This window comes from Oncorhynchus kisutch, linkage group LG10, assembly GCF_002021735.2.
Source record: "Oncorhynchus kisutch isolate 150728-3 linkage group LG10, Okis_V2, whole genome shotgun sequence".
Classification (NCBI taxonomy): Eukaryota; Metazoa; Chordata; class Actinopteri; order Salmoniformes; family Salmonidae; genus Oncorhynchus; species Oncorhynchus kisutch.
Genome location: NC_034183.2, coordinates 210,124 through 222,660, shown reverse-complemented (window position 1 = coordinate 222,660; position 12,537 = coordinate 210,124). Strand labels below are relative to the sequence as shown.

At 44.3% G+C, this 12,537-nt stretch overlaps 1 protein-coding gene across 1 annotated transcript in view; it reads right to left on the bottom strand.

Moving 5' to 3' along the window:
- Positions 1 to 3,092: 3,092 nt before the first annotated feature.
- LOC116375772 (anoctamin-1-like) overlaps positions 3,093 to 12,537 on the bottom strand; it is a 214,212-nt gene continuing 204,767 nt past the window's right edge. The window contains exons 21-27 of the mRNA XM_031832859.1: positions 11,107 to 11,261; positions 10,869 to 11,021; positions 9,981 to 10,033; positions 9,437 to 9,615; positions 8,763 to 8,868; positions 6,646 to 7,153; positions 3,093 to 4,293 (exon numbers count right to left, since the gene is read on the bottom strand). Of these exons, the coding sequence (XP_031688719.1) occupies positions 3,653 to 4,293; positions 6,646 to 7,153; positions 8,763 to 8,868; positions 9,437 to 9,615; positions 9,981 to 10,033; positions 10,869 to 11,021; positions 11,107 to 11,261 (1,795 nt within the window). The 3' untranslated portion in view covers positions 3,093 to 3,652. The remainder of the gene's footprint in view (positions 4,294 to 6,645; positions 7,154 to 8,762; positions 8,869 to 9,436; positions 9,616 to 9,980; positions 10,034 to 10,868; positions 11,022 to 11,106; positions 11,262 to 12,537) is intronic.

Genomic DNA, 12,537 nt, shown 5'->3' with positions numbered 1-12,537 from the left:
AACACTCTTTAAAATGTCAGTGTTCCCTCACCTCCCGTTTAGCAACATTTGGAAGACATGGAAGGTGTCAGGATGAACTATACTTGTTCTCTTTTAAAAGACAGTTGTCAGCAGTGTTGGGGAGTATGGAACTATGTAATTCAGCGAATAATATGACTACATTTTCCAGTAGCTTGGTCGTAGTTGGACTAAGTTAAAAAAAATTGCTGGTGTTACCAGAGGTTTATATATTTTTTTCCATGTAGTGGTGTAGATAACTACTGGAATAACCCACTACTTTTTCTGTAAAAAGAAAGGAAAATATGGGTGAAGGAGGCGATCATTTCCTTTCTGTTTTGGCATCAGACGTTCCTTATTTTCACTTGAAACATCATTTTTGTTTATCGGCTGAATTACACATTCTGACTCCAGAGTGATCCATTCTTATAATTTGTAGTCTCCGATATTTCATATGATACATTTTTACAAAGTAGTTTGTATATAGTGAACTGCTTTTTCAAAGTAACTTCAGTTAAGTAAACAATATTTTTCTTAGCTTTAGTGTAGCTACTTCTTCTAGTGTGGCATAATTGGTAGTTTGGTAAACCACATTTTCAGGGTATCTTCCCCAACACTGGTTGTCAGATATAATCAAAAGCCATACCAGTACTGGACCTTGGTTGTTGACAAGAGAAAACTCATAACAAAAATGTTTTTTTTTTAATAGATTTTTTTCTTATGAACAAAAGTAATGATTTTCATATTATCAAAATGTCACAGTTGTAATGTAATACATCTACAAGCATAGCTCTGTTATTACTGTTGATCTAAATACTAAATAGAGGGTCTACTGGGAGTAGATGGCACCCTATTCCCCTATATAGTGTAGTTATTTTGGCCAGAGCCTGATAGGGAATAGGGTGCCATTTCAGATTGGCCCTGTGTCTTCTGGGGGAGGGGAGCTGGCTCTGTCTGGTGTGGTCTTGTTTGGTCTAGTCCAGTTCAGCCCGGTTTGGTCCAGTTCCGTCTGGCAGTAACAATACAGTGTGAGCGGCAGCAGTGTCTTCTTAGTGGCTGAGAGAGTTAGAACACTGGGACATTCTCAGTCTGAGGCCTTAAAGGTCGTTATCAACAAAATGTCTCAATAAGGTGCAGAGCGTTCGATTTGCCTGCTGAGGAAGCAATGTCCACTAAAACCATTGACAACTGCGTGCTGTTTGCAAGGGATTGTTATTGGAATGTTAACTATTTGGTTGTAATATCATCACCTCTTGAAGAGCATAGTCAGATCTACACATTTCAGACTATTCCATGCACAACAATTTAGCACACTTAGCTCTATCAGAGTTATACAGCAAGTATCTACATGTTTTTAATGATCATTAAACATCAATTGATCATGTAATTTCAGCTACGTCAGGGTAGCCTCACGATATCTCTCAATATTGACCACCATTAATTGGATATTTGAGTGATATAATATAACTATACCTGACAAGTATGAGTGGTTAAGGTTCATTTCCCATCCTTTGTGGGGTCTGGCTGTCAAGCAGCAGAAGGGCCCATATGCCAATGTAACGTTACTGTTAGCTGATAATGTTTACTTTTCTAGCTACCGGTAGAAACTTTGTACATTTGTCTAAACATAGTGGTAAGTAGACCTAGTGTACTTTTTTCTCCAACTACTTAGCAGACTTAGCTAACATTATCCCCTTTTCAACATTGTTTTTAAGAGTGTTTAATCCCAATTGCTGCTGACAGACATGATATTGATGGACCACGTCAAATTGGCTAGCTAGCTAACAACAGATCACAGCAATATGGCTAGTTAACAAGCTAATAACAGATCACAGCAATATGGCTAGTTAACAAGCAAACTTTCAGGGGATAAACTAGTTGGCTAAATCCAAATATTGTTTCATTTGCTTGACATCTATAGTGGTGATGACAGTAGTCCGACTGACAATGTAAAACTCTTTCCAAAACCCTAATCTCTGATGAAGCAGGCTAAATTACATGTTGTCTGCTTTAGCTAGCTAGCTACATACCAAATGAATCTGGCTACCTTCACATAGCTGAAAAAACATGATCAATTGATGTTTACCGATTGCTGTAAAACTCTGATGGAGCTAAATGGGGAATAATAGTTAACATTTATTTAACAATCCCTTGAAAACAGCCTCAGAATCACCAAAACCTGTTCTCCTTTATTCTCCTTTATTCTCATTTATCCTAATTTATTTTCCTTTATCCTGGTTTATTCTCCTTTATTCAAATTTTGTCACGACTTCTACCGAAGTCGGTTCCTCTCCTTGTTCGGGTGGCGTTCGGCGGTCGACGTCACTGGTCTTCTAGCCATCGCCGATCCACCTTTCATTTTCCATTTGTTTTGTCTTGTTTTCCCACACACCTGGTTTACATTCCCTCATTACGTGACATGTATAATACCCTCTGTTCCCCCTATGTATGTGTGTGGAATTGTTTGTTGTAAAATGTGTGTGCATTATAGACTGGTTTGCGACAGGTTATTTAGTCGGTTTTTCCTCATTAAACTGCTCCGGTTATTACCCAGTTCTGCTCTCCTGCGCCTGACTTCCCTGCAGCCCGTTACGCACCTCTTACACATTTATCCTTGTTTATTCTAAATTGTTCTGGTTTATTCTCATTTCTCCTGGATTTGTGCATCCTTTATTCTCATTTGTCCATTGTCCTGGGTTTTTCTCTTTTATTATCCTTTAATCTCCTTTATTATACTTTAATGTACTTTATTCTCATTTATCCTGGTTTATACTCCTCTATTCGTCTTTGTTCTGGTTTCTTCTCCTTTATTCTCCTTTATCCTGGTTTGTTCTCCTTTATTCTCCTTTATCCTGGTTTGTTCTCCTTTGTTATTTTTTGTTGTGGTTTATTCTCCTTTGTCCCGGTATATTTAAGCAATAATACACACTGAGGTGTGGTATATTGCCAATATACCACAGCTAAGGGCTGTTCTTTAGCACGACGCAACGAGGAGTGCCTGAATACAGCCCTTAGCCGTGGTATATTGGCCACATACCACAAACCCCTGAGGTGCCTTATTGCTATTATAAACTGGTTACCAACGTAATTAGAGCTGTAAAAATGTATGTTTTGTCATACCCGTAGTATACGGTCTGATATACCATGGCTGTCAGCCAATCAGCATTCAGGGCTCGAACCACCCAGTTTATAATCTCCTTCATTCTCATTTATCCTGGTTTATTCTCCTTTATTCTAATTTATTTTGGTTTACTATACTATATTCTCATGTATTCTCATTTTATTTTCCTTTATTCCCCATTATTCTTGTTTATTCTCCTTCATTCTATTTTATTCTCCTTTATTTTTCTTTATCTTGATTTATTTTCCTTTATTATCCTTTAATACATTTTATTCTCCTTTATTCTCCTCTACTCTCTTTTATCCTGGTTTATTCCACTTCATTCTCCTTTATAACCCCAGTGAATCGACCTGAGCCATTAACTGATGCGTTAGAAGAAGAACAGGTCCATTTGGTTTCTACAACCAAGTCAGTGTTGCATCTGAGCTGTTATATGAGATGGGTGGATGAAGACGGAGAGATGGACGGATCAATTTCTCTGATGATGAGACTCAGCCGTCCCTCTCTAATCCTCCCTCTCTATTTCCCCTCTCCTCACACCGGGGTGTCTTGTTTTAGTTCACTGGGGGATGGGGGGATACGGTCTTCCTGCCGGGTGAAGCTGGAAGAATGGCTCGGTCTGGACGAGCTCTCCCCAGCCTCCGGACCTCGCTGGCGGGCAGGCAGAGTGGAGCAGCGCCCCTTAGCACTGGAGCCTCCTGGTTCTCTTCTGGGAGGCCCCTTCAGCATGAACAGTTCACTGTGAGACAGGGGCTTGGGAGGGTGGGGGAGGGGCTTGGGAGGGGGTGACTGAGGGGTGTTTGTAGGGGAAGGTGAGGGGGCCAGAGGATGTAGAGGTGGAAGGTGGAACTTCGTGAGGCTGGTTGAGTGGCTGGGTCGGGGCCGGCTGTGCCCTGGCTCAGGCCCTCTCTGTTTGGGAGGCAGGGTGGAGCAGCGGCCCTTGGTCCTGGAGTATGCTGAATCTATGAGGGGAGGGCCTCTGGAGAACAGCCTGCTGTCTGCAGCCTTCAGGCCTGCTGGGTGGGTCTTGGCCAGGGGCGTCTCGGGGGAGGCTGTGTCCCCTACTGGGGCAGCTGGAGGGCTGTCTGGGCCTGGTGGCTCGTCCTCCTGCTCCAGTGGGGCAGCTCCAGAGACAGGCAGCTCCATGTCAGCTAGGCTCTGGGACGGCTCTGGGTCTGCAGCAAATCAAATCCAACTGTATTTAAGTTACACTGTACAACAACATAGACACATTAATACAAGTGAAGAGAAAAGTAAAGGATGGACTCTTAGAAAAAAAGGTGCTATCAAGAACCTAAAAGGGGTCTTTGGCTTTCCCCATAGGAGAACCCTTTGAAGAACCATTTTTGATTCCAGATAGAACCCCTTTTGATTCCATGTTGAACCTTTTCTACAGAGGGTTCTACATGGAACCCAAAGGGATTCTACCTGGAACCAAAAGGGCTCTGAATGGAACCAAAAAGGATTGTCCTATGGAGACAGGAGTAGAACCCTTTTGGAACCCTTTTTTCCTAAGAGTATAGATTTGAAACCAGTGAGTGTTTTAAGAAGATGAAACTAGAAAACATGCTCGTCATAGGTACCTGACAGATTCAGCAGGTAACTAGGGATTAGGGGTCAGGGTTTAGTGTTATTACCTGACAGATTCAGCAGGTAACTAGGGATTAGGGGTCGGGGGTTAGTGTTATTACCTGACAGATTCAGCAGGTAACTAGGGATTAGGGGTCAGGGTTTAGTGTTATTACCTGACAGATTCAGCAGGTAACTAGGGGTTAGGGGTCGGGGTTTGCGTTATTACCTGACAGATTCAGCAGGTAACTAGGGATTAGGGGTCAGGGGTTAGTGTTATTACCTGACAGATTCAGCAGGTAACTAGGGATTAGGGGTTAGTGTTATTACCTGACAGATTCAGCAGGTAACTAGGGATTAGGGGTCAGGGTTTAGTGTTATTACCTGACAGATTCAGCAGGTAACTAGGGGTTAGGGGTCGGGGTTTGCGTTATTACCTGACAGATTCAGCAGGTAACTAGGGATTAGGGGTCAGGGGTTAGTGTTATTACCTGACAGATTCAGCAGGTAACTAGGGATTAGGGGTTAGTGTTATTACCTGACAGATTCAGCAGGTAACTAGGGATTAGGGGTCAGGGTTTAGTGTTATTACCTGACAGATTCAGCAGGTAACTAGGGGTTAGGGGTCGGGGTTTGCGTTATTACCTGACAGATTCAGCAGGTAACTAGGGATTAGGGGTCAGGGGTTAGTGTTATTACCTGACAGATTCAGCAGGTAACTAGGGATTAGGGGTTAGTGTTATTACCTGACAGATTCAGCAGGTAACTAGGGATTAGGGGTCAGGGTTTAGTGTTATTACCTGACAGATTCAGCAGGTAACTAGGGGTTAGGGGTCGGGGTTTGCGTTATTACCTGACAGATTCAGCAGGTAACTAGGGATTAGGGGTCAGGGGTTAGTGTTATTACCTGACAGATTCAGCAGGTAACTAGGGATTAGGGGTTAGTGTTATTACCTGACAGATTCAGCAGGTAACTAGGGATTAGGGGTCAGGGTTTAGTGTTATTACCTGACAGATTCAGCAGGTAACTAGGGGTTAGGGGTCGGGGTTTGCGTTATTACCTGACAGATTCAGCAGGTAACTAGGGATTAGGGGTCAGGGGTTAGTGTTATTACCTGACAGATTCAGCAGGTAACTAGGGATTAGGGGTTAGTGTTATTACCTGACAGATTCAGCAGGTAACTAGGGATTAGGGGTCAGGGGTTAGTGTTATTACCTGACAGATTCAGCAGGTAACTAGGGATTAGGGGTTAGTGTTATTACCTGACCGATTCAGCAGGTAACTAGGGGTTAAGGGTCAGGGTTTAGTGTTATTACCTGACAGATTCAGCAGGTAACTAGGGATTAGGGGTTAATGTTATTACCTGACAGATTCAGCAGGTAACTAGGGATTAGGGGTCAGGGGTTAGTGTTATTACCTGACAGATTCAGCAGGTAACTAGGGGTTAAGGGTCACGGTTTAGTGTTATTTCCTGACAGATTCAGCAGGTAACTAGGGATTAGGGGTCAGGGTTTCCTGTTATTACCTGACAGATTCAGCAGGTAACTAGGGATTAGGGGTCAGGGGTTAGTGTTATTACCTGACAGATTCAGCAGGTAACTAGGGATTAGGGGTCAGGGGTTAGTGTTATTACCTGACAGATTCAGCAGGTAACTAGGGGTTAAGGGTCAGGGTTTAGTGTTATTACCTGACAGATTCAGCAGGTAACTAGGGATTAGGGGTCAGGGGTTAGTGTTATTACCTGACAGATTCAGCAGGTAACTAGGGGTTAAGGGTCAGGGTTTAGTGTTATTACCTGACAGATTCAGCAGGTAACTAGGGATTAGGGGTCAGGGGTTAGTGTTATTACCTGACAGATTCAGCAGGTAACTAGGGATTAGGGGTCAGGGGTTAGTGTTATTACCTGACAGATTCAGCAGGTAACTAGGGGTTAAGGGTCAGGGTTTCATGTTATTACCTGACAGATACAGCTGGTCCATAACAGAGTCCAGATCCACAACGGAGACTTCCTCCTGGTCTGGCCCTTCTCCTCCTCTGTCTCCTTCTGCTCCTTCTCTCCCATCTTCTCCTCCTTCTCCCACTCCTTCGCTCTGCTCTTCTGACCCTTCTTCTTTCCCCTCTTCTCCTCTCCCATTTTTTCCCCCTCCTTCTTCTCCTCCTTCTGCTGGTTCAGTGCTATCTGGGCTTTCCAGGGTTTGTCCTGATCTGTCCATCTTCTCCTCCTCTGCCCCCTCTTCTCCCACTGACCCCTCCACCACTATGTCAATGTGTGAGTGTGTGTTATGTGTTTGTGCAGGTTGTCGTGTGGGGGAGCGGTGTGGAAGTCTGGAGCGTAGGGCCTCCTGTTCATCCTGAACAAGGAACTCCATCAGCAACATGTTCTCTTTCCTGACCTGTTCTCTAAGAGAACGAGGAACGTCAGGGATCAACCAGGCCACCAGCATGCTCAGGAACATCGCCAGGTTCTACAACAGAAAGGGTCTACATTAGATCCCTTACCATAGGTTCTTCATGAAATACAACAGAAAGGTTAGACTTGAAATACAACAGAAAGGTTCTACATGAAATACAACAGAAAGGTTCTACATTAGATCCAACAGAAAGGTTCTACATGAAATACAACAGAAAGGTTCTACATGAAATACAACAGAAAGGTTCTACATGAAATACAACAGAAAGGTTCTACATGAAATACAACAGAAAGGTTCTACATTAGATACAACAGAAAGGTAGATACAACAGAAAGGTTGTTTCTTTGTGTTCTGGAACGCAGCCCTGTTTCCTTGTGTTCTGGAACGTAGCCCTGTTTCTTTGTGTTCTGGAACGTAGCCCTGTTTCTTTGTGTTCTGGAACGTAGCCTTGTTTCTTTGTGTTCTGGAACGTAGCCCTGTTTCTTTGTGTTCTGGAACGTAGCCTTGTTTCTTTGTGTTCTGGAACGTAGCCCTGTTTCTTTGTGTTCTGGAACGTAGCCTTGTTTCTTTGTGTTCTGGAACGTAGCCCTGTTTCTTTGTGTTCTGGAACGTAGCCTTGTTTCTTTGTGTTCTGGAACGTAGCCCTGTTTCTTTGTGTTCTGGAACGTAGCCTTGTTTCTTTGTGTTCTGGAACGTAGCCCTGTTTCTTTGTGTTCTGGAACGTAGCCCTGTTTCTTTGTGTTCTGGAACGTAGCCCTGTTTCTATGTGTTCTGGAAAGTAGCCCTGTCTTTCATTTTTGTTAATTGATTTCACCTGTGTTTGTTTCTCACCTGGTCTCATCAGCTCCTTATTTAGTTCAGTTCTTTCTGTTTGTATGGTTGTGAGGCATTGCTTGTTTGACCATTGCCTGCCTGTGTTTGACCATTGCCTGCCTGTGGTTGACCATTGCCAGCCTGTGGTTGACCATTGCCTGCCTGTGGTTGACCATTGCCTGCCTGTGGTTGACCATTGCCTGCCTGTGGTTGGCCATTGCCTGCCTGTGGTTGACCATTGCCTGCCTGTGGTTGGCCATTGCCTGCCTTCTGTGAAGGCTTAAAAATCTGCTGTGTTCTGCTAACATTTTTCTCCCCGAGTAGTGAATCTACACCCTGTTCTCCCCGAGTAGTGAATCTACACCCTGTTCTCCCCGAGTAGTGAATCTACACCCTGTTCTCCCCGAGTAGTGAATCTACACCCTGTTCTCCCCGAGTAGTGAATCTACACCCTGTTCTCCCCGAGTAGTGAATCTACACCCTGTTCTCCCCGAGTAGTGAATCTACACCCTGTTCTCCCCGAGTAGTGAATCTACACCCTGTTCTCCCTGAGTAGTGAATCTACAGCCTGTTGTCCCTGAGTAGTGAATCTACACCATGTTCTCCACGAGTAGTGAATCTACACCCTGTTCTCCCCGAGTAATCATTACAAAAGGTTCTACATTATGATACAACAGGTTATTTAACAGAAAGGTTCTACATTATCACCACTTTCAGGTTACAGGCTTTGGATTGATGATGAAGTCAGGGATTGGGCTCAGAAGACAGGGCTGGATTGATACTGAGGTCAGGGGTTAGGGTCAGGGGTTAGGCTTAAGGGTTAGGGTCAGGGGTTAGCAGTGTTCTGTACCTGAAAGAAGATGACAAAAGCCAATCGAGCTGCCAGGACAGACCAGTACTGTTTAGAGAAGGAGTAGGGCTGAGCTCCCCAAGGTGGATCCCTGTAGTCTTTATATCTGAGAGACAGAGGTCAGGGTTAGAGGTTAGAAGGAGTAGGGCTGAGCTCCCCAAGGCGGATCCCTGTAGTCTTTATATCTGAGAGACAGAGACATTAGAGGTCAGGGTTAGAGAACAGCATTAGAGGTCAGGGTTAGAGAACAGCATTAGAGATCAGGGTTAGAGAACAGCATTAGAGGTCAGGGTTAGAGAACAGCATTAGAGGTCAGGGTTAGAGAACAGCATTAGAGGTCAGGGTTAGAGAACAGCATTAGAGGTCAGGGTTAGAGAACAGCGTTAGAGGTCAGGGAACATCATTAGAGGTCAGGGTTAGAGAACAGCATTAGAGGTCAGGGTTAGAGAACAGCATTAGAGGTCAGGGTTAGAGAACAGCATTAGAGGTCAGGGTTAGAGAACAGCGTTAGAGGTCAGGGAACAGCATTAGAGGTCAGGGTTAGAGAACAGCATTAGAGGTCAGGGTTAGAGATCAGCATTAGAGGTCAGGGTTAGAGAACAGAATTAGAGGTCAGGGTTAGAGAACAGCATTAGAGGTCAGGGTTAGAGAACAGCATTAGAGGTTATAGTTACCTGCATATGGTGACTCCAGTAAATAGTGTAGAGGAGGGGGAGGAATCAGCCTCAAAGTTGGACACGTTAAAGTAGGACAGGGAGTGTTCTGTGAATCCGTGCATGCTGCCAGTCTGACTGTACATGTACTGGTACACCGTCCGAGGAATGAAGTCAGAGGTGAACGAGATCACAAAGGCCTGAAGAAGAGAGCAACAAACAGACTGACAAGCTGAATACCAGGTCTCTCTCTCTCTCTCTCTAAAGGGATTTATTGGCATGATAAATATATGGTGGAACAAATGGAACAGACAATAAACAAGGGAAACATCAGTAAACATTACAATCACAAAGGTTTTAATAAGAAATAGACATTTACAATCTCTCCGTCACACACACACACAAAATGAAGGATATCTCATCAAAATAATGAATTATCTACAAAAAACACACACACACGCGCACACACGCACACCACACAGACACACACACAGACACACACACACGCGCAGACACACACACAGACTCACGCACGCACGCACACAGACACACACACAAGACTTACATTTGTAATGACAGAAAACTTGCTGATTCCAATGAGAATGTTGAACCAAATTCCTGGAGAGATGAGAGGGAGAGGAGGAGAGGAGGAGAGAAGGAGAGGAGGAGAGGAGGAGAGGGAGGATAGAAGGAGAGGGAGGATAGAAGGAGAGGAGGAGAGGAGGAGGGGAGGATAGAAGGAGAGGAGGAATGTGACAGAGACCGAAGGAGAGGAGGAATGTGACAGAGACCGAAGGAGAGGAGGAATGTGACAGAGACCAAAGGAGAGGAGGAATGTGACAGAGACCGAAGGAGAGGAGGAATGTGACAGAGACCAAAGGAGAGGAGGAATGTGACAGAGACGAAGGAGAGGAGGAATGTGACAGAGACCAAAGGAGAGGAGGAATGTGACAGAGAACGAAGGAGAGGAGGAATGTGACAGAGACCAAAGGAGAGGAGGAATGTGACAGAGACCGAAGGAGAGGAGGAATGTGACAGAGACCGAAGGAGAGGAGGAATGTGACAGAGAAGAAGAGGAGGAATGTGACAGAGAAGGAGAGGAAGAATTTGACAGAAAAAGAGAAGGAGAGGGGTAATGTGACAGAGACAGAAGGAGAGGGGTAATGTGACAGAGACAGAAGGAGAGGGGTAATGTGACAGAGAAAGAGAGAAGGAATGTGACAGAGAAATAGAATAAGAAGAGGAATGTGAAGGAGAGAGAAGGAGAGGAGGAATGTGACAGAGAAGGAGAGGAGGAATGTGACAGAAAAGGAGATGAGGAATGTGAGATTGTGTTACAGTTTGAAGTTGTTTGATTGTGGTTCATGTGTGGTTACGTCGTGATTGTTTTGCAGTTGACTGTGAGGTGGCTGTGTTGTGGATGTATTTATTGCGGTTGTGTTGTGGTCAGTACCTATGTCTTTGCAGCGCACAGCATCTGGGCGACGGATCTCTGTGGTGAACTTGGCAGCGTCGAGGCGGATCTCAATCACGTTGTTGAGCAGAGCAAAGAGAGGAGCCAGAGGGAACGATGCCACGAAGATGGTGACAAACCCATACTGGATTACTGCACACACACATACACACTGTTTGTTAATTGTTCACTTTCCATGTACACTTTGGGTGCGTGTGTGTGCGCGTGCTTGACTCACTCATCTCCATGTATTCCGGGCTAAGCCCCTCATAGGGATCCAGAGAGAAGTCTTTGTCCCACTGTTGCTTTGGCCTCTTCGTCTCCTCCTCATCCTCATCTTCCTCTCCTCCTTTATCCTTCTCCTTGTATGTTCTGTACATTTTTTTTAGCTTACTGCAGAGAGAGAAAGTGATAGAGACAGAGAGAGAATTAAATGAGTTATACAGTGCAGACATTACAGTGCATTCAGACAGTATTCAGACCATGACTTTTTGTTACGTTACAGCCTTATTCTAAGATTAATTTAATTGTTTTAATTTACACACAATACCCCATAATGACAAAGAAAAAACAGGTTTAAGAAATGTTTGCAAATGTAAAAAGAAATAATGAAATATCACATTTACATAAGTATTCATTCAGACCCTTTACTCAGTACCTCTGGCAGCGATAACGGCCTCGAGTCTTCTTGGGTATGACGCTACAAACTTGGCACAGCTGTATTTGGTGAGTTTCTCCCATTCTTCTCTGCAGATCCTCTCAAGCTCTGTCAGGTTGGATGGGGATGCGTCACTGCACAGCTATTTTCAGATCTCTCCAGAGATGTTCGATTGAGTTCAAGTCCAGGTTCTGGGTGGGCCACTCAAGGACATTCAAAAACTTGTCCCGAAGCCATTCCTGCGTTGTCTTGGCTGTGTGCTGAGGGTTGTTTTCCAGTTGAAGATGAACCTTTGGCCCAGTCTGAGGTCCTGAGCACTCTGAAGCAGGTTTTCATCAAGGATCTCTCTGTACTTTGCTTTGTTCATCTTTCCCTCGATCCTGACTAGTCTCCCAGTCCCTGCTGCTGATTAGTGCCTTTTGTCCAGCTCTATACCATAAAGGCCTGATTGGTGGAGTGCTGCAGAGATGGTTTTCCTTCTGGAACGTTCTCCGATCTCCCCAGAGGAATTCTCCTTCTCCCCGATTGCTGAGTTTGGCTGGGTCGCCAGCTCTAGGAAGGGTCTGCTTCCAAACTTCTTCCATTTAAGAATGATGGAGGCCACTGTGTTCTGGGGACCTTCAATGCTGCAGAAATGTTTTGGTACCCTTCCCCAGATCTGTGCCTCGACTCCTTCCTGTCTCGGAGCTCTACGGACAACTCCTTTAACCTCATTGCTTGGTTTTTGCTCTGACATGCACTGTCAACTCTGAGACCTTATATAGACAGGTGTGTGCCTTTCCAAATCATGTCCAATCAATTGAATGTACCACAGGTGGACTCCTATGAAGTTGTAGAAACAAGGATGATCAATGGAAACAGGATGATTCCCGAGCTCAATTTCGAGTCTCATAGCAAAGGCTCTGAATATGTAAATAATGTATTTCTGTTTAAAAATTAAAAATAAAAAGTGTTTTTGCTTTTACATTATGGGGTATTGTGAGGAAAAATAATGATTTATTCAATTATTAT